Source organism: Panthera tigris, chromosome X (genome assembly GCF_018350195.1).
Source record: "Panthera tigris isolate Pti1 chromosome X, P.tigris_Pti1_mat1.1, whole genome shotgun sequence".
In the NCBI taxonomy this organism is placed as follows: Eukaryota; Metazoa; Chordata; class Mammalia; order Carnivora; family Felidae; genus Panthera; species Panthera tigris.
This window is the reverse complement of record NC_056677.1, coordinates 32679714-32704712: the sequence shown is the minus strand read 5'-3', so window position 1 is coordinate 32704712 and position 24999 is coordinate 32679714. Positions and strand designations below refer to the sequence as shown.

The window sequence follows — 24999 nt, the reverse complement described above, 5'->3', positions numbered from 1 at the left end:
TTTTATCACCGACACCTCTCATGAGAATCCTGTGAGGTGGAGAGGGCTCTTTGCATTACTAATGTTTTTCCTTTTATTCGTTTCCTTAACATGGTTATAAATCACAAGCTTACATTGGTTGCATTGAAATTATTGAGATTTGCTCTCTACAGAAATTGAAACAATTTGAGTGCTACCTTGATTACAATCTTAGTGTGTCAAAGAAAGTTAAGGTTATAAATTGCCATGAAAGAGTTTCCAATTTAACACAGACCAAGAAAATGACTGTTTCTCGAATTATCAGAAAGTTAATACTATTATCTTAATAGTGCAGTCAGTTACCTGAAGAATCACAGGGGTGTAAATGCTGAAAAACCTGTTTGTCAAACCTCAGTTATTAGGTTATAAACAGAGCAAAAAAGTAAAAACTGATGACTGAAATGGGATTGGGCAAAATATCTATTTGGGGGTATGTGTGGAAGAGAAGGTACGTAATTGTGTTGATGAAACAAAATACACAGAGTTGTAATATTTTTCAAAACTTCCTACTCTTAAAGTATAATGCAGTCTCCCCATTGCTGAGAGATTCTTTCAATCTATCCTCAAATATTTCCACTGTTACCTTCTGGGTTTACAATTGTCCATGCCACATATAATGACTAATATTAAAGTTACATTAGTGGTGGTGAAAATGCCCCTGTAGCCTTCACGAGGCAACCTGCCTAAGCACTTATTCAAAAAAGGGTGTTACTGCTTAGAAGGGAATAAATTGGGGGCGCCAGGGTGGTTCAGTTGGTTGAGTGTCTGACTCTGGATTTTGGCTCAGGTCATGATCCCAGGGTCATGGGATGGAGCCCTGCATCAGGTTCTGGGCTGAGTGTGGAGCCTGCTTGGGATTCTCTCTCTCCCCACCTCTGCCCCTGTCGTCCCCCCACCACCCCGCCCCATCACATGCGCGCTCTCTCTCTATCTCTCTCTCTCTCTATATATATATATATAATAAATTTTTAAAATTTTAAAAAAATAATAAAAAAGAAGGGAATAAATTAGTTAATTAAATAAGAAGTGCCATGTCATGCTTTCAACAGCAACACTTAAAGGTCTTTTCCGGGGCGCCTGGGTGGCTCAGTCGGTTGGGCATCCGACCTCGGCTCAGGTCATGATCTCACGGCTCGTGGGTTCGTGCCCTGCGTCGGGCTCTGGGCTGACAGCTCAGAGTCTGGACCCCGCTTTGGATTCTGTGTCTCCCTCTGTCTGTCCCTCCACTGCTTGCACTCTGTCTCTTGCATCGTCTCAAAAATAAATAAACATTAAAAAAAAAAAAAAAGTCTTTTCCCCACTTCTTGGGAAAACAAGATAGAAGAGGATCTTCCTAAACCTACAATTCTACTCTTTCAGGAAAATGAAAACTTTCAGCATGTTTAAGTGCTAAACAAGCTTACCCTTGTTTCTAAATTACCAAGGTGTCAATTCATAAAGACACACTCGAACATGGCCTTTGCTTGGATTTGACACCCGAAAGGGTTGTCATTTCATAAGGGTCTGCACAATGTCATAGTTACCCTGCTAGACCTTGAAAGGGTGGGTGGGCAGGAATGGGTCCAATTGTTCTGAAGTTCCTAGCAATGAAACTGATATGTTGAACTAGATGATCACTTCTGAGTGCTTTAGGTTTAAGGTCTCACGGATGAATAGTAGAAGGGTCAGCAAACAGAAACAGAAGGTACCTTCCAGGGGTACTTTTGTTCATTGCTGTATCCCCAGATTCTAGTCTAGGATACTGAATAAATACACTTGTGAAGTGAAACCCTGGATGTGAATCCTCATTCTGCCCCTTCCTGGCTGTGAGATTTTTGGATCAATGACCTAAATCACCTCAAGGGGTTATTGGATGATGAAAAAAGCATGTTTTCCATTAAGCCCTGTATATAGGATGCTTATTACTTCCAGCCAAAGGAAATGAATTTAAAACCAGATGCTGAGGGGCGCCTGGGTGGCTCAGTCGGTTGGGCATCCGACTTTGGCTCAAGTCACGATCTCACCACTCGTGAGTTTGAGCCCCGTGTCAGGCTGTGTGCTGACATCTCAGAGCCTGGAGCCTGCTTCAGAGTCTGTGTCTCCCTCTCTCTCTGCCCCTCCCCTGCTTGCACTCTGTCTCTGTCTCTCTCTCTCTCTCTCAAAAATAAATAAACATTAAAAAAACCCAGATGCTGAAAAGCAAATACCACCATCCTTTCAAAAGGAGACTACTTCATACCATACAAGGCATTTTGACGTAAGGCTTTCTGAGAGGCCTTGACTATTCAGGAAAGAACCTCTAGAACCCAACTTTGGGAGTCATCTGAAAGCTGTTATTTATGTGGTGCTGCTCCAACCTGAGTATCTTCAAAAATGAACAACTGTGGCCAATTTTATATATTTATATCTGAGGATATGAAAAGGAAACAATAAACAAAAAAGGTGCATGCTTTTCGAACCATTTTGTCCAACCTTGTTCTGATTGAGTGTAAACATTCAGTCTTAAAATATACAAAGGTACTTCCTACCTTTCTTCAGCCACAGATTCTTTGAGAATCTTATGAATGTTAGAGAACCTCTTCCCAGAAAAATGAGCGTGCACACACGCACAGCACACACACACACACACACACACACGCCAGCGCGTGCTCACACACACACACACACACACACACACACACACACACACATATTCTTAGGCAACAGAATATCCCCAACTCCTCTCAGTTTATAAATCAAGAAGTTAGGAACAATTGAACTTAGTGTTTAGGTTTACATGGAGATAGATGTAGAATATGTATATATATTTTTTACATCTATCACATATGCAAATATTTAATGACTATTTCAATAATTCTTAAATCTTATACAGTACACAATTCCCTCCTCTGATATATGAAATTGCCAGTGGCCAAATATTAGGAAAGGGTCAGTGTGTGTTCTCATCTGACAAATGCTTCTACAGTGTTCTGCAAACCCCTATTTACCTGAAGTAGTTTTACAACTTCTGTGTGTTTACAGGAGGGTTGGATTTAATACGGCAACTTGGCTCAGTGGGTACTGTAGACAGTTTCTAGTGGAGCCTGTGTCTTGGAAAGTAAGGTGATTAGCCAGGGAGTTTACTCATGTGTTAATCTAATAGCAGAAACTTTAGCAATGTTCTTTTCACCATCACCAGGTCCCTTCTTCAGCCAGGGTCTGCCTGTCCCAGGGGACACAGTATTCCTTCAAAGGCAGAAAAGACATACCTTTGTAGTGGCTACCCTGATCTTTGAGACGAGTGAGTGATTTTTACCACGAGGGTATTTTACAATTCAGCTGATAGCTTCATAGGGATTGCATAAGCATTTTAACATTGATTAACAATAGACAATACACAGCTCAGGCTTCAAATTGAGAAAAACACTCGACAGCAACACTTGTCACAGTATTTGCTAGCCTATGAGTTTTACTATTCTAATTGAGCTTTAGGAAAGAAAAAGGAACCAGGAAAAGAGATGCAAGGCCTAAAGAAACTTCGAATTTCAAGATTTAAACTAAGTGATGATATATTTCAGGGTGGCCAGCTGGCTCAGTCGGAAGAGCGTGCAACTCTTGATCTTGGGGTTGTGAGTTTGAGCCCCGTGTTGGGTGTAGATATTATTTAAAAATAAAATCTTAAAAAAAGTTATGATATGTTTCCCTTAAAGTGATCAGGGTAGTGATTAAAAATAGAGATTCATATGCAAACTTCTCCATTCAGTAAAAATCATGAATGTCAACAAGTAAAGGGATTGAACAACCAGGAGTTTCCTTTTTTGTCCTTCAGCAACCTGACATTTCATCCCTCCTAGCTAGCAATTTTCAGCTGGGCAATTATTTTAGCTTTCGGTTGTGTTTATTTCTGAATTTAGGGGTGGAAGGCACCCACAAATGGTCAAATTCTCTTTCCAATTGCAAAGGTATTGCCATTTTATTACCCCAGTCCACATTTCAGTTTTGTTTTCTATGCCATGACTGAAAACCATGATTTCTCTTTCCCTTTTTCCTCTGATCTCAGGTTTCACATCTACTCCCTGAAATGTTAAATCTCTACGGTTTTTAGAGGACTTGTGGTGTCTTTATTTTGCAGGTTCTCAAACCGTTCTCCCTTAAGTCTAGCATCATGTTGCCTTCACCTGCCTTCTCCCTCTCTCCCTCCCTTCCTTCCGGGCGGCAATGTTAAGGCTCATGGTTGTGATACCATTGAATGTGGCTTATGTGGAAACTGCCTCGGGTAGGCTTGGGAAATCTCAGGGACCTTCTGCAGGGCCACAGTGGGAGATGGAGCCTTCTAGACAAAGACGCTGAAGAGAGGGAACTCCGCCTGATTGGGTTGCAGCAGATCGATCAGAAAGCACACCGTCCCGGAGAAGCCTTCATACAAGCTGTATATACTTTCAAGGACCCGAGAGCCAGCCTTGAATTCCTCGGTAAATAAAAACTCAGCAAACCTAAGAGAAGAAGAAAATATGAACACTTTTAACATATTAATAGTTTTGGATTGCTTCTTCCTCCTCTCTGCTAAGTTAAAGTTTTAGCACCATTTTCTTTCTGGAACTGTATAATATTTCAAGAAAGCTTTTTTTTTGTTTTTTGTTTTTTGTTTTTTTAAAGAGGATCCATTATATCGCTGTGTATGTTTCACAATAAATTATCTTGACAAGCAAATTCAACTGTTGTCAGAGTTTGCAAAGCAGAGCAGTTTGGTATTTTCTAAGGACTTCATTCCTTCTGTCATCCAATAGTGAAAAGTAAAAGAGACAGATAAATAGCCATATTTTTTATTTATCTTGAATAGAAGCAAGCTGATATATGACTGTTCCTTTAAAAGAATAAATACGCTGTGCTTCTGCAGGCGTATCATTTCTGAGCTGGGTTTCATTTATATGTGACAGAGAGCAGAGGCTGTGAAAATAAATGGGCAAGATTTTATACAATCTGTGCTTTGGGCAAACAAAGGAGTAAGATAAATGGGAAAAGGCAAGCAACATTTTATAATCATGACATCAAATAGCAAACTCAGCTACAAGATAGATTATTTTTAGGACATCTGCCTTAAAACTAAATCACTGGCCTCTAGATTCTCCATGAAAGATCCTTTTTCTTCTACCTGTATTTGCCACAAATCCTATCCAAATTATTTATAATGAGTAACATTTTTAGTAGTTTACAGCTTTGAAAATGCTGTGACCTGTGTCATCTCTTTAGGGACCTGCTCTATTGGTTTCTGTCAACAACACAAACAATCACCGATTCAGAGGCTGGAACTCACGGGTTGGTAAGGCCTGAGAGCTGAAACTGCCATAAATTTAGATTATTGCTACTATGTAAGGGGGGGGGCCCTGCAAAGCATAATTACTTATTTGATCTTTTTTAGGGCTCTTGGAATTATCAAGAGCAGCTTAAAATAAATCAGCAAGAAACACATTGCAATTCTGTTTGGTACAATTTTTCTATCAACTGTTTTCCTGAGTATGTACTTTTTAAATGGGGTTCAAGATTTTAAACAGTAGAATAATGACACCTCTTAAGAGTTAATTCAAAATTTGTAATTATGCAATGAAACTTCAAAGTATAGCTTCAAGGAATCATAACCTTTACAGTGCCACGGATCATTTTGCAGTCTGGACTCCTTCCAGAAGAAAGTCTTCAAATTCAGAAAATAAAATGCATAGGATCCCCAAGGAAATTCATTATATTAAGGCACAGTTAGCAGAAGTTTTTAAAGCAAATTTGTGGAATAATAATATATGTGTTCTTTATTAACACATTAAATAACAAGATCTAGTAGTAGGTCTAATAGCTGCTGACATTTCCAAGTAGCAATGAGAGTCAAATATATTTAATAATATCTGCAACAAGAGTCATATGATGTGAGAATATCTATGACTTCTACTGGTGAGAGTCACAGCCACTGCTAATTCTCCTGTGGCTTACTACACACATTCAGAGTTGAAGACAATGCGACATTTCAGTTCGACACATAATACTTTCTCAAGTAAATTCACAAACCCTAGACTAAGAAAGAGGAAGCATTTGGGGTTGAGATACCCAACCCTGATAATTTCATGTTATACGGCCTTTGGCAAATTTCTTAATCTGAATTTAAAATGGTGAAGTTGCAGAATTCTGTAAGATTCTTGGCCAAGAACTGGGTGTTGTATGGAAACCAATATGACAATAAATTTCATATATTAAAAAAAATAAATAAAAAAATTTAAAAAAAAGATTCTTGGCCAAGATTAAAGATACCATATATTAGGCTCCGAGCATATGACAAGCATTCGATATATCGTTCTTCACATAAACATAGCAGAATATTTATAAAACAGAGATTGTCATTCCACCATACTTTAATTTTTCTCTTTCTCCTTCTGACCTTTTTTCCCCTAAGCTTTGATTTATTTATTATTGAAATTATAGTCGGTACAATATTTAGTCTCCTACATTTTTTTACTTAAAAATAATATGATAAACATTTTTGTGCTTTTCAAAATAATTCCTAAATGGTCAGAAATGTATGAGAGTAGCAGTTTCAGTGTGTTCTGACCGGTATCGTGCGTTATCATATTAAAATGATAATGACTGTTTCAAAATCTACACACTGATGCAAAATTCAAAATAACAAATTCATTTTTCTAAAAAATTCTGTGAAAATATAAGTCATAATGGTAATTATAGAACTAAAAAGAAGTATAGGCACTGAGAACATTACATATAAAAACCTATTGATTATGACAAAAATTGAACTCGGGAAAATTCATTCACGTGAGGATTTTATTATTATTATTGCTATTATTAGAAAGGTGTAAGGTATTCTAATTAACCTTTTTGACTGTAGAAAATAAAGGAAAAGAACACTAGAAAAATCAAAATAAAAGCAGAAAGTAATGAAATAAGCAGTGAAAGAAAAACAAAAAGAATCAATAAACAAAACCAAAACTCAGTTCCTTGAAAGGATGAACAACATAGACAAAACGCTGGTGTCTGACCAGAAAGGAAAGGCATTAGGAATGCAAAAGGGCATATAATCACAGATATGGGAAATTTAAAATACCATGGAACTCTACTGTTAAAGCTTTACATAAAACATTTGAAAATCCATATGAACTAAGTATTTTCATAGAGATATCTTCACTACCAAAATTAATTCAAGAAGAGGTAGAAAACCTGAATAATTAAATAATGATAGAAAAATCTGAAATCATTATCAACTCTTTTTTTGCAACTATAAATTTCAACTGACGACCAAGTAATGTTTATTAAAGAAAGGTACATATTGTTTGACATTACTGTTTTAGGAACTGCCAAAATTAGGCAAGTTTCCCCAATTTGGGCCATGACATATTTAACTTTGAATTATAATGACGTGGAAATTTCAGTACACTAAAGCATTAAATGCAGTGACCCCCAAATATTCAGATATTACCTGCACATTTTCAGGCTCTACCTATAAGTGAGAAATGGAAGCTGTCTGAAGGGCCCTGGACCCCAGAACCTTATAACTAAGACTCTGTAAGCTGGGACTGGTCTACCAGAAAAATAGAGGGGTTCTTCTGGCCCTTATTATTATTAGTATTATTATTTATTATTATTTCGGGGAGGGATAGAGAACACAAGCAGGGGAGAGAGGCAGGAGGAGAAAGAGAATCTTAAGCAGGCTCCACACTCAGCGTGGAGCATGACACGGGCCTTGATCCCACAACCCTGAGATCATGACCTGAGCTGAAATCAAGAGTTGGATGCTTAAACAACTTAGCCACCCTGATGCCCCATTCTGGCCCTTTTTAATAGGCTTTCTAGGGCATGACAATCTCTGATGAAATCTATCCCAAAGGTGATATTGCATTAGTCTAGACAGAGTCCCAAATCACTTTCTTTTTCTACATTTAGGAAATAAAGGGTCAGGCTGCAACCAAACAGATTAGGCAGCCATGAATCAAAATATGTTAATAGAATTCCTGAACAATGAAGCTTCAAATGGAGGACTGACATACGTTAGTATTTTTCCCTCAGTGCATACAGGCAAATATCATAGAGGATATTTTATGGGTTTTTTTTCACAGTTTATTTATTTATTTTGAGAGAGAGATAGAGAGCAAGCGGGGAAGGGGCAGAGAGAGGGAGAGACGGAATTCCAAACAGGCTCTGCACCGTCAGCGCAGAGCCCAATGTGGGGCTTGAACTCATGAACCATGAGAACATGACCTGAGCCGAGATCAAGAGCTGGACGCTTAACCAACTGAGCCACCCAGGCACCCCAATATATCATGTTTTTTAACACTGAATATTAAGTAAGTTGGCTTGGGAAGGCCTTTCTGAGAAAACGACTTTAGAGTGAAGGTTTGAATGAAGTGAGGGGGATGGGAGATAAATGTAGAAAGTGAGCATTACAGGTGGAGGGAACTGACACTTGGAAGACCACAAGGTAGGTTGCACCTGGTATCTTAAAAGAATCACAAGGAAGCCACCGTGGAAAGAACCAGAAAGAAAAGAGTAGAGGATAATCTCACAGAGGTAATGGGAGGTGAGATCCTATAATGCTGTTCGTTCAGAGGACACACTTTGGCTTTTACTCTAAGGCATATGAGAAGCCACTGGATTATCCTGAACAGAGGAATGTCATGATCTGACATGAACATCCTAAGGATAAATTTCGAATGTCAGGGTGAAACACAGAAGCATTCCTAATAAAATCAGCATTACTATCACTCTTATTAATGAACACTGTTATAGAGATTCTGACCCAGGCAATAGAAAAAGGTGGGAGGGGGAGTATACAAATGAGGAAGGAAGTAACAAAATTATAATTATTTGCAAATATGTGTGTCTGTTTAGAAAACCCAATGGACTCTAATGAAAATCTCATAGAAATAGTAATGGAGTTCAGAAAGGTGGACAGATATATCATTATATATATAAACCAAGATGTTTATAAGATACATGTAGATTTATAGGCAAGAAGTGTATCTTAGATTGCTAAACTGCAATAATATGCATATTTTAAAAAGCTTTCATAAATAGCAGTAATAAATGACCTGAAAATATAATGCAGGAAAAGATTTTACTCACAAACCTGGAAACAGAAAATATCTAGGAATAAAAATTAACAAGAAACATGTAAGACCTTCTTCATAAGATCAAAGCTTTACCAAATGATATTTCTGAAAACTTAAATAAAGGGAAAACATACCATATTCCTGGATAGAAAAACAACATTCTAAAGATGTTAATTCTCACTAAATAAACTATAAATTTATTGAAATTCCAGTCAAATTGACACAGGAGTTTTTAAAATTTGAAAATTCATTCTAAAATACAATTGGAAGAGAAAATGAGAGAAAACAGCTAAGAAAAACTAGAAACAAATGAATAATAAAATATGGCAAATCCAGAAACAAACATTTATATAAATTTTTGTTTATATGAATTTGTTTACGATAAAATTGGCATTTCAAATCATTCAGGTAATTGGTTAACAGATATTAATGGAAAGTTTTGTTTTTTCATTAAAAAACACAAAGATAGATACCCAGATAACACCATTAAAAAAAAGTCAGTTCTAGATTAATCAAAGATTTGAAAGTTAAGATAACTTTTAAATGGGTGGGAAAAATGGGTGAAGGAGGTATACATTTATTTTTTAAAAGTTAAAATCACAAAGGTACTAAAAGTCAATGTAAATTAATATTTTTGTAATCTTGGAGTGGCAAAGGTCTTTTTAACACAAAATCCAGAAATCTTGAAAGTTTGACAAGAAAAATATTTAAAATTTTGGTCTGGCCAAAGATCATGAGCTAAGTAGAAAGACAAATGGCAAAGTAGGAAAATATTTACAGCATATATCGTAACAGAGTTACAATTCTCAATATAAGCATCACAATAGGAAAAAATGGGCAAAAGATAAAAAAAACAGGCTAGAGAGACCTATGAGTCTAATGACTTCAATTTTTAAATTTTTCTGACAAAAAATGCTTGCACAAGTGCATAGCTATGTATGCACTAGATACGTGGGACAATTTTGTCTGCTATTAGTAAAGATTGCACAGGTACCAAGTGTCCATTACTTAAAGACTGGTTAAATTAATCATGGTACATCTTTAATGAATAACTATATAGTCATTTAAACAATGAGGTAGATATAGATCTATACAAACCAAAACAAAGGATATCCCTTAAAAATTGTTCATTTAAAATTATAATCTATGAACAGTATGTGTAGTATTATTATACATACATAATAGTAGGATCTTATTAATATATACATAGATAGGTAGGTAGATATCCACAGGTATACAAACATGCATTTGTGCATAGAGAAATATCTGGAATGATAGAACTCTAATTCTTAGTAATAATAACAGCAAACACTTACATTGCAGTTATGTGTCAGACACCGTTCTAAATGATAAATGAGGACATTAGGCTAAGTGAAAGAAGCCAGTTACAAAAACAAAAAACAAAAAACAAATACTGCATGATGACACTTATATGAGGTATCTAAAATAGCCAAACTCACAGAAGCATAGAATGGTGGTTGCCAGGAGCTAGGGGCAGAGGGAAAGTGGAAAATTATTGTTCAATGGGCATAATGTTTCAGCTATGCAAGGTGAATGAGTTTTAGAGATCTGTTCTGCAACGCTGTGCCAATTGCTAACAATATGGTATCATATACTTAAAAATATGCTAAGAGGATAGATGTCATGTGAAATGTTCTTACCGTAATAAAAAAGCAATCACAAATATACACACCCTTTGGCCCAGTGATTCCACTTCTAGGGCTTTATCTTTCAGATATACCCATACACATGCAAAATGATATAAACACAAGGTTACTCATGATAGCATTATTTGTAATGCAAAAGATTGGAAATAATCCACATATCCCTCTCCATGGGACCCAGTGACTAAATTCTGGTTCATCGTATGATGTAATATTATGCAACAATAAAAATGAAGAGTCGTTTATGTACTTAGGGTAATCGCTAAGATAGCAAGGTGCTACCACTGGTATAAAAAAAAGACAAAACTCTATATATAGTACACCTATTCGCTTATATATATACACAGAATATCTCTGAGAAGATCATTAAGAAACTGGTAACACCAGTTTCCGGTGACCAGACACCGGTCACCTGGGAAGTGAACCGAGTTGCTGGAGTGCACAGTTGATGTATTTCTTTTTTCGCTTCTCAAACTATGTGACCCTATTACCTATTCACAACATGAATTAGATTAAAATTTAGAAAAAAAATACATGTCATTTAGAAAAAAAAAAATACATGTGCAGAGAAGCTGACCTTTGGGCTCGGTAGATGTATTTAGAGTTTCCTGTGAGCCGGTATAGCAGCAAGAAGACATAGGCACTGCCAGCCACACCGTGGCAAATGCCAGGCCCCTTCTTTAGCAGGCCCTTCTGCCACGTAAGTTCTCCACACCGGATACATGTGTCCAGGTACTGTGGTTTTTTGGAAACGAGATAAGCTTTGGCAAACAGGTAGGCAATTCCTGTGAAAACATCAAAGACATCAGAGGTGACTTTTGGGCTTGATGCTATTGAGCAGAACTTCTCAAACTATAAAAGGCTTACAAATCACCAGTGCATAATACCCATCCTAATCTGGTAGGTCTGAAGTGAGGGGCCTGAGATACCACATTTCTAACAAATGCCCTTCTAGGAACCACATTTTGAGTAGCAATGCTATAGAACATTCTAGAACCTATTTTACCTGTAAGATTTAGTTTAAGTTGTTTGAATGGTATTGTGGTATTGGCCCCTGGAGAAAGAGCAACCGTACATAGAGTGATAAAATCTGTAATTCACAAATGGATTAATATTTAATGATGCATACTCTGGTAAGCATTATGTAAAGCTGGCTATTTGAAATGGCTAAGTGTTTATACAGTCTGCTGTTCCCCCACAGGGGTTCAGAATTTGTAATGTTAAAGTACTTATAACTATACACCTTTTCTTAAGACAAAACTGGGAGTCCTTCCAGAAACAATAATGATTCCAAACGACTTGGCTAAGACTTCTACTCCAGCTGTGAAGCCAGTCCTTCCCTACTCAATTGTTCCAAAGGAAGACACTTGCCTTCAAAACTCCTCAACAAAGGCAATCTCAATTACACGGGCAGGAACAGAAACAAGAGAAGTGACAGCTATTAATAGAAACGATTTTCCCCAAGTTCCAGGTGCTCATATTCAGAGAGGAGATTAGTAACGCAAGATCACTCTCTCTCCTGAATGGCCTCTACCTTTCTCCTACATAAAGTGAGAAAGACTAGAATTTCGCAGGTATCTCAACTAGGGTTATCTCTGCTTTTCATTGCATTTTGACTAGGCTATTTTACAACTCTGCGGAGTTAGAAATTACCTTGTAGAAAACTGATAGCAATGTAAATAATTCCTATTCCTAGAAATCACATTCTGTCTGGTAGAGGTTGGATTGACTTCCCTCAGAAGCAGCCAGCTTTGCATCTAATAAGCAAATTCATGTCAGCATTCCTAATAGGCAGAAGTACATCTGCTCCTTGGATTTTCCTTTGAAACCAACTGTAACACGTTTCTGGTTCCCTCATTAATTAATGAGCTAAATAAAATCATTGATATATGTTTATTTTATATTTGTAGGAGTCATGATTTCAATCTCTTTTTAGAAATTATCCTTCAACACTTCTTATGTTTAGCATATAACAACAGGCTCTCCTCAGCCAAGGCTTTCCAGTCAATCACTGACAATGGTCACCTATAGCATTGTGTTTCTTCAGTTCTAGGAACAAAGTGTCTCCCACCAGCTGAAAGATGATTTTGAAAGAACTGAGCTTATTTATACGTTTATTCATTTTTTGTATCCATTCATTTGTAAGTGTTCATTGATTACTGTATATATAGCCCCAGGCAGGGCTTGCTGCATGGGCATGTTACCACCTTGAAATGAATAATCATTTTTTAAAAGTTGGCTGCATTTTCACTTTGTACTGGGCCCTCCAAATTATGTAGCCAGTCCTGGCCCCGGGTAATATAAAATAAATGGTAAACAAGATTCCTGACCTTCAGGAAGGCACTGTCTAGAAAGGGAGAGAAAAATTTGTACATGTGACTAACACATAATAGGACATGTAGTTCATGATGCTGTTGGAGCATAAAATGAATGATGCTGTTAATAACACTACTGGGATCAGAAAAGTAGAAGTTCCCTGAGGGAGACAGTTGGGTGAGGCCTAGGATAAAAGTCGGGTTTTCAGGGCACCTGGGTGGCTCAGTCAGTTAAGCATCTGACTCTTGATTTCAGCTCAGGTCATGATCTCATGGTTCGTGACTTCAAGTCCTGAGTCTGGCTCTACGCTGACAGTACGGAGCCTGCTTGGGATTCTCTCTCTCCTCTCTCTCTGCCCCTACCCTGCTTGTGCTCTCTCTCTCTCTAAATAATAAAACTAAAAAAAAAAAAAAAAGAAGTAGGGTTTTCTTCAGGACTTTGTAGGATGCATAGGCAACTCCAGGCCCAACATGAGTTAGAGCATTCTAGGCATCGAGATCAACAAGGCAAAGGTTTGGAGCCAGGACAAAAAACCCACATGAAGACCAGTGGTGCAGTGTTTTGTTGGGGATTGGCTGGTTTTTATTTTTAATGACAGGATTAGCATTACAGACAAAATGTCCCACAGTGGTGTCGAGAGACCTCCAGAAGTACAATGGGGTAGCTATGAGCTGATCATGTTGGCAGAAAGATGGCAAAGAGGCTAAATAATGAAAGGCTCACAGGACTTGGTGGCTGTTAAGATACTGAGTAGCTACCATATTCCAGGTACAGGAGTAGGTGTCCCAGGTTTTAAATAGCCCCTGCCTTCATAGTGTTTATAACCTAACTGGAGGCATCCATTAGGTTATGTGAGGGGAAGCACACAGGGAGGCTCCTAACCCACACCTAGAGGCAGGAAAGGCCCACTAGGGGGAGGGACACAATCTAGCCTGACTACCAAAGATGAGGAGGTATTAGCCAGGTGAACTGAAAGCCCTGGGTGTTCTGCTGGATCCCCTTGACCTTACTGGCATGCGCCCCATCTCCCAGTTGCTAGGAGTTGGCCACTAATAAAGCTCACAGCTGCCCTCTTCCTGGGAGATTTGCCCTCAGTCAAATGGGAGGCTATGCTATATGCCCACCAGCCCCACAGATTTCAGCCAATGACTGGCTGACCCAGGGATACCAAAGGTCAGCTCTCCTGCCTCAAGATGGACCAACTCTGTGGTGTAATCTGTGCTTCTCAGCTTCCCCTCAGGACCAGGTGAAGCTGGTATCCAGGTGAGACACAGAAAGCCCTTTGTGACTGAGCTTTGTGACTCTGTTCTTCCTCTTCTCCTCCATTACCTACTTGAAGCTCTTCACTTCAGTAAAACCAAACCACCCACAGTTCCCCTTCCTTCACTATGTGGTTCCGAGCCTCTAAATGACTCTTCTTGGAACACACTTCCCAACTTTCCTGGCTTGGCCAACTTACCTCAGGCATCACTGCCTCCTGGAAGCCTTCCCTAAACCTGGAGGGGCACCAGGAATCCCTCTCCTGAGTTCCCATCATTCCCTATACAAATCTTAGCACTTACACTATATCATATTAAAATTACCTGTTTATATGCCTGGCTCCCCTAGGATAGTGCAAACCACCCAAGGGCGGGAACTCCATCCCATCCGGTTTTGCTCCCCTAGTCTGTGGCATGGCATTTGACATGGCAGGGGCTCCATAAATGTCTGCTGACCTTAGAATGTCTCATTTCCCACCCCGGTACAGGCCAACCCTGAAGCAGAAATGAGGTGTGGAAACAAGAAGGGCTGATACGGTCCAACGGATGTATTAGCCCAAGGCAGCTTAATAGCCATTGATTCTATGGTTCTGGCAAGAGACAAAGGGCCTCTTCCTGCAGCCTGGATCACAGAATGGTACATGGAAGGGACCTTAGAAGACTTCTAAACATATTCTAACCTGACCCCATTGAAATCCACAATAAGGCTGCTTAATCTAAAAGGAAGGATGTTGGGTTTCTTTGCTTTTGATAGGAACCGTGTCATTTTGTCGCCAGAGCACTGATAAGAAACCTAAGTCAGCAACGATTATGTGTTTACCAAACACAAGTGGGGGGGGGGAAGAAATCATTACTTAAGAAATATGGCTTGAGAAGCCAAACCTGTGCAAGCATGCAATCTAGCAGAGCCCCGTGACAGCTCGACTTGGCATGCATAGTTTCAACACATTGGAGAATCACCACCCAAGTCCGCTGTGCAGTCCGTAATTGCACAGAGGTGTGCATTATACAGTGCACGACAAGGTTTAGTGACCAAAGACACTTGCACTGCACAAGCCCTTGTTCTCCATTCAAGGTCACATACTCAGGAGCCCTTGTGAAATGATGTTAAAAAAGAGCCACACCTGTGTTTCACACAGAGTAAAGGAAATGCACTGTCAGTGTCACCACAGTAGTGACATAACATAATGCAATCCAGAGTTTATTTTAGCCACAGCATTTATTTTAATGATTTTGTAAATGACTCTCATCCTGCATTTCAGAATCATTAAGGCTATGAAGAGGTCATAGGAATCTCAACAGACTCATTTCACAGATGAAGAAACAGAGGCACAAAAGGCACAAAGCGTTTTCTCAAGGTCATTTAGTGGTTAGTGTTGGAGCTACAATTAGAACCCAAGGTTATTCACTTCGAGTCAAGAACTACTTCCACACCGCATACATGGTAACTAAGGCTGTCTGTCACCTGTAGAGGTGGGGTGAAGGACAGTCAATAGGAAACAATTATAGGGGGAGATAAGGTATCACTGATGAAATTCCACATTTGGATTATCTCTGGCAGGTTTTTAATCACAGAATCAGTCTGCTGCCCCAAACCATCTGTGCTGTTCACAAATCTAGCCTCAAAAATATTTTCCTCGAACAAGTGAAAATTATTTTTCTAAGTCATCTGTTTTAGAATTTTGGGAGAGCTTACTGTTGCTGAATTCAGAAAAATCATGATGGTTTTTAACCTGTACTTATCAGATTTATAATCATTCTTATGCTGTTTTGGGCACATTTCATAAAAGGAAGACTAATACCCTTGATTGGGAGTGCAGGTTGGCATAAATAACGGGCCCCATTTGGTTCTTTATTCATTTGTGACTTGGTTTATTTGGGGCAGTCCAGTGAAAACGTGGGTTAAATGATTTTGCTCTGCAGCCTATATTTAATCTTACCAAGACACTGAACGTGAATGATATATGAGGACAAATAAAGTCCCCAAGGTGATGAATCCTACGCTATACTGTTACAGCACAGGATTTACAAAGACAGAAGGCATGTGGCATATAAAGAGGACAAAATAAGTGCCCTGTAAGACACCCACATCAATGAACTGACCCAGTCACTTGTTTTAATGGATTATCTTCCCATGCTTCATAGGGCTCTTACCAGCACATTGAGTCCCTTTAAAATACTCTATATTTAACTTGGGACACCTCTGAAATTCAAGGATTCTGGGGGTGCTTGGCGTATCCGCCATCACTCAAACCATCACTCAAAATGATTCACGAGAAATGGGAAGTGGAGTGCTGAGTGTAACATGAAGAGAGAGCATTTCCAGAATGGTCAACAACCGTGTTTTTCTCCAAAAAGTTCAAAGCAAGAAGAAATGGACTCAAATTACCACCAGCGGGAATTAGCTTGGACATAATGCACAATGCCTGGCGCTGGTACAAGCACACATAGGAGCCTTTGAAGTCCCTTCCTTAGGTAAATGTGGCCGGCAGAGAGAATCTGGCCAATGAGCCAAAACTTATGTTATTATTGAACTGAGACAGGACCAAAGAAAAAAACCGAATTACAGTGGGATTAAAGAACATTAATTAGAGAAGGAGGGGAAAGGAAGTAATAAAAATCAGGTAGCAAACTACAGAGAAATCTAATATATTCTACAGTTGTGCTCACGGCATTGAAGCATAGCCTTGAAAATTAAATCTGTTCCTAATCCAAACTTTTTGTGTTATTTTGCTATTTTAAATCTCTCCCCCGGCCACTCGACCAAAATTAATTGATTTATTTGAATTTAACTTATTTCAAACTGCCCCTTCTCAGAAGGCCTAACAGTGTAATGGGATTTTGTTTAAAAAAGAGAAAGAAAAGATGGAGTCTGATAAGTTTCTAGGCTCAATTCCAGAGAGTTCACTGCAAATGGCTTCTCAGTTCTCTAGACTTTTTACGAGGTAATGATGAAAATCCTCATTTGAAGAATTATAGAATGGTGCATCTCAAACTTTAATGCACATATAGATTACGCAGGGATCTTGTGAACGTGCAGATTCTGATTCAGTGGGTCTGGGGTGGGGCCTGAAGCTCTGCATTTCTAACCAGCTCCATGTTGCCCATGCCACTGGTCCAGGGACCACATTTTGAACTACCAGCCTCCAGATCCACACTGTCCAATGTACCTATTAAGTACTTTCTATGTGGCTAGTCGGAATTGCGATGGGGTATCACTATAAGATATGCACTGGGTTTCCAAGACTTTAGTATGAAAAAGGTATAAAACAGCTTAATTTTTAAATTGTTTGCATGTTGAAATCATACTTGGGGTATGTTGGGTTATAAAATATATCTTACTGAGATTCGTTTCACCTGTGTCTTTTTACATTTTAATGAGGCTACTAAAAATTTAATTTCATATGTGGCTCATCTTATATTTTATTGGACAGTGCTAGTTTAATTTATATACAAATAGACACTGATCATGTATTCTTAAAACTACAGGATCAGTCCTGGAGATCCTTTACGGATCAAGACTTTTTTAGCTTTGACAAGTTTCATCTTGACCTTTCAATCTCATGTAGTCATCGCATAGATGAGAAATACCATCACTTCTCAGAGAAAAACACCTCTCTTTGGCTAAGCTCAGTGAAAGGCAATGTTTTCAGATAATAGCGTGGGTGAGACCTGGGGCGCCATGGCACCAGTGCACCAGCTCATTCTCCCTCTCGATGGCCTCGCCAAGCTCAGGTGGCCAGTTGCAGTTCTGCTCCTGCTCCATGAGGAAGTCCACACTCTGCCATACCAGCTCCTGATCTGAGGGCTTGAGGTGCTCGTGGTAAGAAAGAAGCATCTGGAGAATGGACGACAGGCCATGAGCCGCTCCTATATCAACACACAAAGCATAATTAATTCACACAATTGGGAAGAGAGCCCGTTTGGTTTAGTGAAAGGACAGAGTATAAAAAAATGAATGGCAATATTACGTGAAGCACACACAGTCATATAATAATAAAGCTCCTAAGAACTAGGCTTCTGGGGAGCATATGTTAGAACAGGGATCAGCACACTACAGCCTGCAGGCCGCATCTGACTCACTGCCTGTTTTTGTAAATAAAGATTCATTGAAATAGAGCCACGTTCATTCATTTGTGTGTTATCTATGGCTCCTTTTGTGCTACAGTGGCAGAGCTGTGTTTGTGACAGAGACATATAGCCCACAAAGCCTAAAATCTTTATTGTCTATCCCTTTATAGAAAAATAGTTAGTGACAACCCCTGTTTTAGAGAAAAGATTTTTTTATAAACTTTTCAATTAACATAGAAAAATAAAATGTAATTTAAAAAATTTTTTAAAGAAAGGTGGGGCACCTGGGTGGCTTAGTCAGTTAGGCGTCCTACTTCAGCTCAGGTCATGATCTCACGGTTCCTGAGTTCGAGCTCTGCGTCAGGCTCTGTGCCGACAGCTTGGAGCCTGGAGCCTGCCTCAGATCCTCTGTGTGTCTCTCTCTCTGCCCCTCCCCTGCTCGCATTCTGTCTTTCTCTCTCTCAAAAATAAATAAACATTAAAAAAATTTAAACTTTGTAATTAACATACCAATAGCTTTTATGAAAATCCTCCTACAGTGCTTAAAAATAATTTGTTCTAGGTATCTAAACATTCATTCATTCACTCAACACATCAGAATTAAGCACCTAATACGTACCAGATACTGTTCTCGGTGTTGAAGATAAATGAATGAACAAAACAGACTAAATCCCTTCTTCTGTAAAGTTAAACACTAATAACAGGTATTAATTTACTTAATCCTTCACATTTAGCACTGTATATCGGGCACTAAACCCTGGGGGTACACAGATGCATGTGACTTGGTCTGATTCTTGAAGACCTCCCCATATGGTACAGTGAGAAAGCCAGACTCATAAATAGACAAATAGAATATGAAGTGATAAATGCTGTTATGAGAGATGTGTACCAGGAGCTAACAGAACCATGGGAGGATCTGAGGGGGCACTTGAGGTTCTGTCTACACAGGTAGTGTCATCTGAGCAAGTCTTGAAGAATTCCTAGGAGTTCCAGCATAGGGTACTGTACTAGCAAAGGCCTGAGCCTGCTTTCAGAGAAGGAGCTAGCTCACCAAAGGTAAAAGTCAGCCCAGCCCTGCAGGGGTTTTCACTCATTCCTAATGAATAGAATGCTGGTTGGTGGGAGGTGCTGGGTTCAATATATTCGGAGGGCTTGTTCTTTAAACTCAACTCTGTAACTGTGAAGCTTTCTCTTTGCACTCAGGCCCTCGGAACTCTTGACTGCCCAAAAAAGGCCTTACAGTTTTATCCTGTCAAAGATGATTCTTCTTAAAATTCAGTTGTAATACTTGAAGGTGCCTTTCTTTCAATGGCTTTTAAATTGTTAGGGAAAAAAAAGCTTCCTTTCCAGGAAAATATTTATGCATCAGATAGCCATCTGGTTTGTGCTATACATGTAAATGTCTAGAATGTTAATTTCTCTAAAAAAGATGAAAAAATGAAAAGAATAGTTCTATTAAGGAACTCTAGCAGACACTGTCAGTGTCCTGCCCATCACCTCGTCTACACTCACCATTCTGGTGCACCTATCCTCCTCCTCACCTTCCATCTGAAGCATTGATCATTCTGCCTGAGGCTTTCTCTGGCCACAGGGGTATGCCCAGCCCACAGGAGCAGGGTGGAAGTCCTAGGGAATTAGCAGGTGTGGGAGCAGCCCCTCAACCCATGAAGCAGGGAGTTGGTGGATGAATACTCCAGTTTCCTCATTATTTAGGTGGGACAATTCTGAGGTACATTCTATACAGCCTTCAGGGACCCCAGTGGGACCAAGCCTGAGTTACCCACAGTTGCTCACAATTACATCCTCTATTAACCTTTTTCTGTACTCTCACTTCCTCATTCCTCTATCAACACTTCCTAGGGTCAAGCCATTTATATCCAAATCCTTGTCTCAAGGTCTGATTCTAGAGAAACTCAGTCAGGAACTTAAAGGTTCTTTGAGAAGTCTCTCAGAGAACTCCCAGTCTATATGCTCACTGCTGAAGTTGTTCATCAGCTATTCACTCATTCATTTGGGTACCCTCATTAGGCACAGGTTCTTGGTAAACGACCAGGGATCACAAGGATAAGTAAGCAAAAGTCCACATCCTGAAGGTGCACAAAGCCGGCTGAGGCGGTCGGACAGGTAAGCCACTAAATAGAGTGTGATGTGATAAGGGCTCCAATATAAGTGTGGCAGGGTGACCACACTTGGCAGGCCAATTTTGCTTCAGGGCAAAACCTGAAACATGTGAATGTTTTTCCAGAGAGGATTCAATAGACCCATTTTCCAAAAGCACCAAGTTTCTCAATAGCTCTGGTGATGTCTGATCAGTCTTGAAGTCTGTGTAGTAGTATTACAGAGAATTGAAGGGGTTGGAGGAGGCTGGGCCTTCTAGGCAAAAGGAAGAGGCACAGAGATTCTGAAGCTATGAGAACACTTGGCTTGGAGGAGATTACGCTGCACAGACCCAGAAAAGGGAGGGAGATAAAGCCTGAGTTTGGAGAAGGGAACAGGAATCTACAAAGGGCCTTGCGAGTCATGCTCAGGACTCTCTTTCAGGGAGCCACTGAAAGATTCAAAAGGGGAGTAAGTAATTTTCACTTTACATGCCTTCTAGCTCAAAAGGGGCCGTTGTGATTCAGTAAGCAGTCTGTTAGTAACCCACTAGCATTAAACACTTGAAACTGTTACTGGCTTCATCGTGTGTCCCTGTGCATTGGCACTATTGGCAATGAGTGTATAAACTGTTCACAAACTTTCAGTGAAATTCAGCCAATGAACTCACGATCTAGAATAAGGATTTTAGTCTTTAGTAAAAGTAATCATTACAATAGCTGCCTTTCTGTCAAGCTATGAAAACAAACATTCAATTGTGATTTGTAGTATCTATCAATATTTGTTTTCAAGTGGCATTTTAAAGTGTTTCTAGTGAAATGAAGAGGAATGACCTATGCCCCCCCCAAAAAAAAATCTAGTTTGTAGTCAGTGCGGGTATCAGGGACTCCCTTCTTCCTACAGGACTTTGCCAACAACACCTTCACTCACCCAAGTATTCAGTTCCATAGTAAGAGTACATCAGAGGGAATGGCTTCCTTTTTTTCATGGCGTACTGCTTCCCAGAGTCCAGAATCGCCTGGCAAATTGATTTGATCTGTGCTGGGCTCAGTACCTGTGTAAGGAAATCAAGAAGCAGAAGTCCAATCAGGATCTTCTTTTTTCCTCAGACCCTGGATTTTCTTGTTAAAGAGTTCATCAGCATATCCACCCCCCACCCCACACATCCTTTTCCTTTGTGTAAATAAGCTTAGCCAGCCAGAACTTTTTTTCAAACAACTGATGCTCTTGCTGTTGTCAAGTTTATCCACCCTCTTCAGAAAATTTGCTGTGTTGATGGGGAAACACGCACTTTTATTGCTAAAGGCTTTTATAAAATGCAAAGACCACTTTACAGTGGTTGTATCATTAATCCTTGTCATAGGAACGAGAAAGTGCTCAGAAAAGAACAAAGACTGGGCCTAACCCATCATGCTTAACAAAGCTGTTACTCCCAGTGTGTGGTGCAGGTCTGGACCAGACAATGGGCCTTCGGTCTGTGTCATTTAGACTGCGCTTATAAAGCCACAATTCTATGAGACGCTGCCGCATGACAGACTCACTGTAGCCTTTGCATTCCCGGAATGAAACCAAAGTCCAGTGGGCACCAAGGCAAAATAACTTTCAGTAGCAAAATGGCCCTGAAGAGACAATGGCTAAAATGCAATGACTCGCCATCTTCCATAGTTGACTCAATATACCCACAGTCCGTTTTAGGACTATAGAGATTAAAACGTTCTCAAGCCTACAAAGCCTCGTTGAGTTTATTAGGATTCTGCTCAGGATTGAGATGTTTTCTGCCGCCCACTCTTCCTCAGGGCAGATGAGATGCTCCCTGCTCCCTTTGGCCCACTCTATCTTTACCATGACTCTTTGGAGGAGCACTTACCACCTGGTATGTTTCTCTCTGTCTCTCCCTCCCTCTCTCTCCACTAGACGATCACTTATTTGGGGGCAAAGACTGTGGCATCTCACCTTTTTGGTATCTTTGATTGCTAACACAGAACCTGAGGGGGCCTTTGGTAACCCATAAGGGAGTGAGTAAGTACCAGGTTTACTTGCATGAAAGCAGAGCCCTCCCTTTTTCCCTTCTTTCCCCAATTATTTCTTAAGTCCCTATTATATGGCAAGAGAGCTGTTCTGGATGCTGGAGGTATGACAGCGAACAAGGTAGACAAGACCTCTGCTTTCACAAAGTCAACCTTCCAAAAACACAAACCTACAGCAGAAAATTACTAGCCAGAGTAACCATGGCCACTGCCCACCTCCACACCCACCCCTCCAAAAATCACCTAAAGTTCAGCCTTGGCCTGATTGAATGAATCAAGGATCAAGGAAAAGTCCATTCCATTTTGGCCTCTCTCCTAAGACTCACACCTCAAATCTTTTTGCCCGATATCTAGCATTATACTCACCGATTCCTTCTGAAATAAAGTACTAATGATTTCTTTCTTTTCCTTCCTTCCTTCCTTTCTTCCTTCCTCCCTCTCTTCTTTCCTTCTTTTCTCTCTTCCTCTCTCTCTTTCCTTCTGCAGGGTTTTGCTCCTCTGACTTACTCAACATGAGAAGGGTAACATATAATCCAGGTTTTGGCTCCTCAAATCTAGCATTTAATTTGGGATTACCTAATTAATTTCTTAAAGAGGAGGCTGTTCATTAACTAATTCTGCCAATTAACACTTACTGAGCTACTATTCCAGTGAGGCCCCATACTCGGTATTATAGGGGAAATTCTAGAAAGCCTGGGACATATCTTTTCCCTACAGGGAATTCACTATCCAGAACTGGAGATGAGATATAGTCAAAAGTCTACCATAGGGCAATTTAAGTTCATGAGCCTAAGGGTGGAAAGAGACAGTAATGCAGAATATGTGTCACAGACCATGAAGCACCATTCAGCTTCACTAAGACTTCACTATCTCCTCATTTTCTACCTGGTTGCTCTGAAGCAATGGTGTTGTGGCTTTCAACTTAAGTTTTCCTTCCATTAGCTACCTATCTTTGTCTCTTGGGTATTCTCCTTTCTGCCTTAAATTCCTGACGATTCTATCCTCCCAGGCACTCCCACCATCATTTCAGGGCTCAACCTTGGGTTTTTCCAGAGCTCAATAGCAAATTTCCCCTAGATGATTTCCTAGGAGATTTCCTGCATCTACTCAAATTGCTACCCCAAATTTTCATTTGCTATTAAAAACATCTTTTCCTTTGTGCCCTTCTATCGGTGCCAACTGATCTTATGTTTATTATTAATGTTACTCTACTTAATAGCTTCCATCACCAGTCTCACATCAACCCCTCTAGGCTGCCTTGCTCTCAGAAACCTGCAAGAGCCTCAAAAGGCATGGACTTAATAGGACTCTAACCTTGGGGCACCTGGGTAGCTCAGTCGGTTAAGTGTCCAACTTCAGCTTAGGTCATGATCTTGAAGTTCATGGGTTCGAACCTTGCATTGGGCTCTGTGCTGACAGCTAAGAGCCTGGAGCCTGCTTCAGAGTCTGTGTCTCCCTCTCTCTCTCTGTCTCTCCCCCACTCACTCTCTGTCTCTCTTGATCTCTCAAAAATGAATAAACATTAGAAAAAAATTTAAAATAGGATTCTAACCTGGTCCCAGCCCACGTTTTCTTGGCAATATATGTGGCTCTTCAACTGAACTTAGATCCTGTCTGCCAATATTGGTCTGAATCCATAAGACAGAAAGTTTTTGTGATAGGAAAAAGGTCCACTATTTTCGGGGTATATTCTCATTTGAATTCTCCCTATTTTTACTTCTGTGCTAATAATTGAATCAGCTTATTCTTTCCTCAGTTGAACATTTATTAATGATTTCCCCCCCCACCCTCTCTCTGTCTCTTTGTGTGTGTGTGTGGGGGGGGGCGGCGGGGGGATTCACCTGCTTGTTTTAAACCTAGGAGCAAAATCAACTTAGGTTATATGTGATGCCCTCTTCCTTTCTTTCCATCACTAATCCACAGCTCAGAATAGAGCATGAGTTTACAAAGGATTTCAAAACCTCCTGGGTCTGTGCATCATGTCTGGGTGGTTTCCTCTTATCTCCCTGAAACACTGTGACAAACAAAGAGAAACTGTGCTTGTTTGGCTGGATAAAGACCAGTTATGCATGCAGTTCTTTATCTCTGGGAACAGACAAGACCTACCCTTGGGTTTATTGATGAGCAAATAAAAACTGAAAACAGTGCTCATTAAAGGTGTGTGGAGGAGGAACACAGATGAAGAGTGTGCTCTTTTTCTTCCCCCTGAGCAAACAGCACAGAAAGAAGAGACGTGACCGCATCTGTCTGCTTCCTCCGGCATTCTTCCATCCCTGCACCTGGCACACAGGAACACCCACGTGAGCACACATTCTACCTCTGAGAAGATGGCCACTGTGCTTCTGAGATGCAGAGGCCCCGGAATGAGGAAGTGACATTTCGGGGTGGGGTGGGGCGGTGGGGGGAGGGGGAGTGACAGGATGGAAGAAAAGGGGCTCCCTGCCCATTAGGCATTTACCAAAACAAACCCAAACTCCCTCTCCTGTAT

The 24999-nt window shown here is 40.0% G+C and overlaps 1 protein-coding gene across 1 annotated transcript in view; it reads right to left on the bottom strand.

Annotated features, from left to right (window-relative positions):
• Window positions 1–3961: 3961 nt before the first annotated feature.
• LANCL3 (LanC like 3) overlaps window positions 3962–24999 on the bottom strand; it is a 93193-nt gene continuing 72155 nt past the window's right edge. The window contains exons 2-5 of the mRNA XM_042974757.1: window positions 21415–21538; window positions 17989–18186; window positions 11319–11526; window positions 3962–4469 (exon numbers count right to left, since the gene is read on the bottom strand). Coding sequence (XP_042830691.1) covers window positions 4310–4469; window positions 11319–11526; window positions 17989–18186; window positions 21415–21538 — 690 coding nt within the window. The 3' untranslated portion in view covers window positions 3962–4309. The remainder of the gene's footprint in view (window positions 4470–11318; window positions 11527–17988; window positions 18187–21414; window positions 21539–24999) is intronic.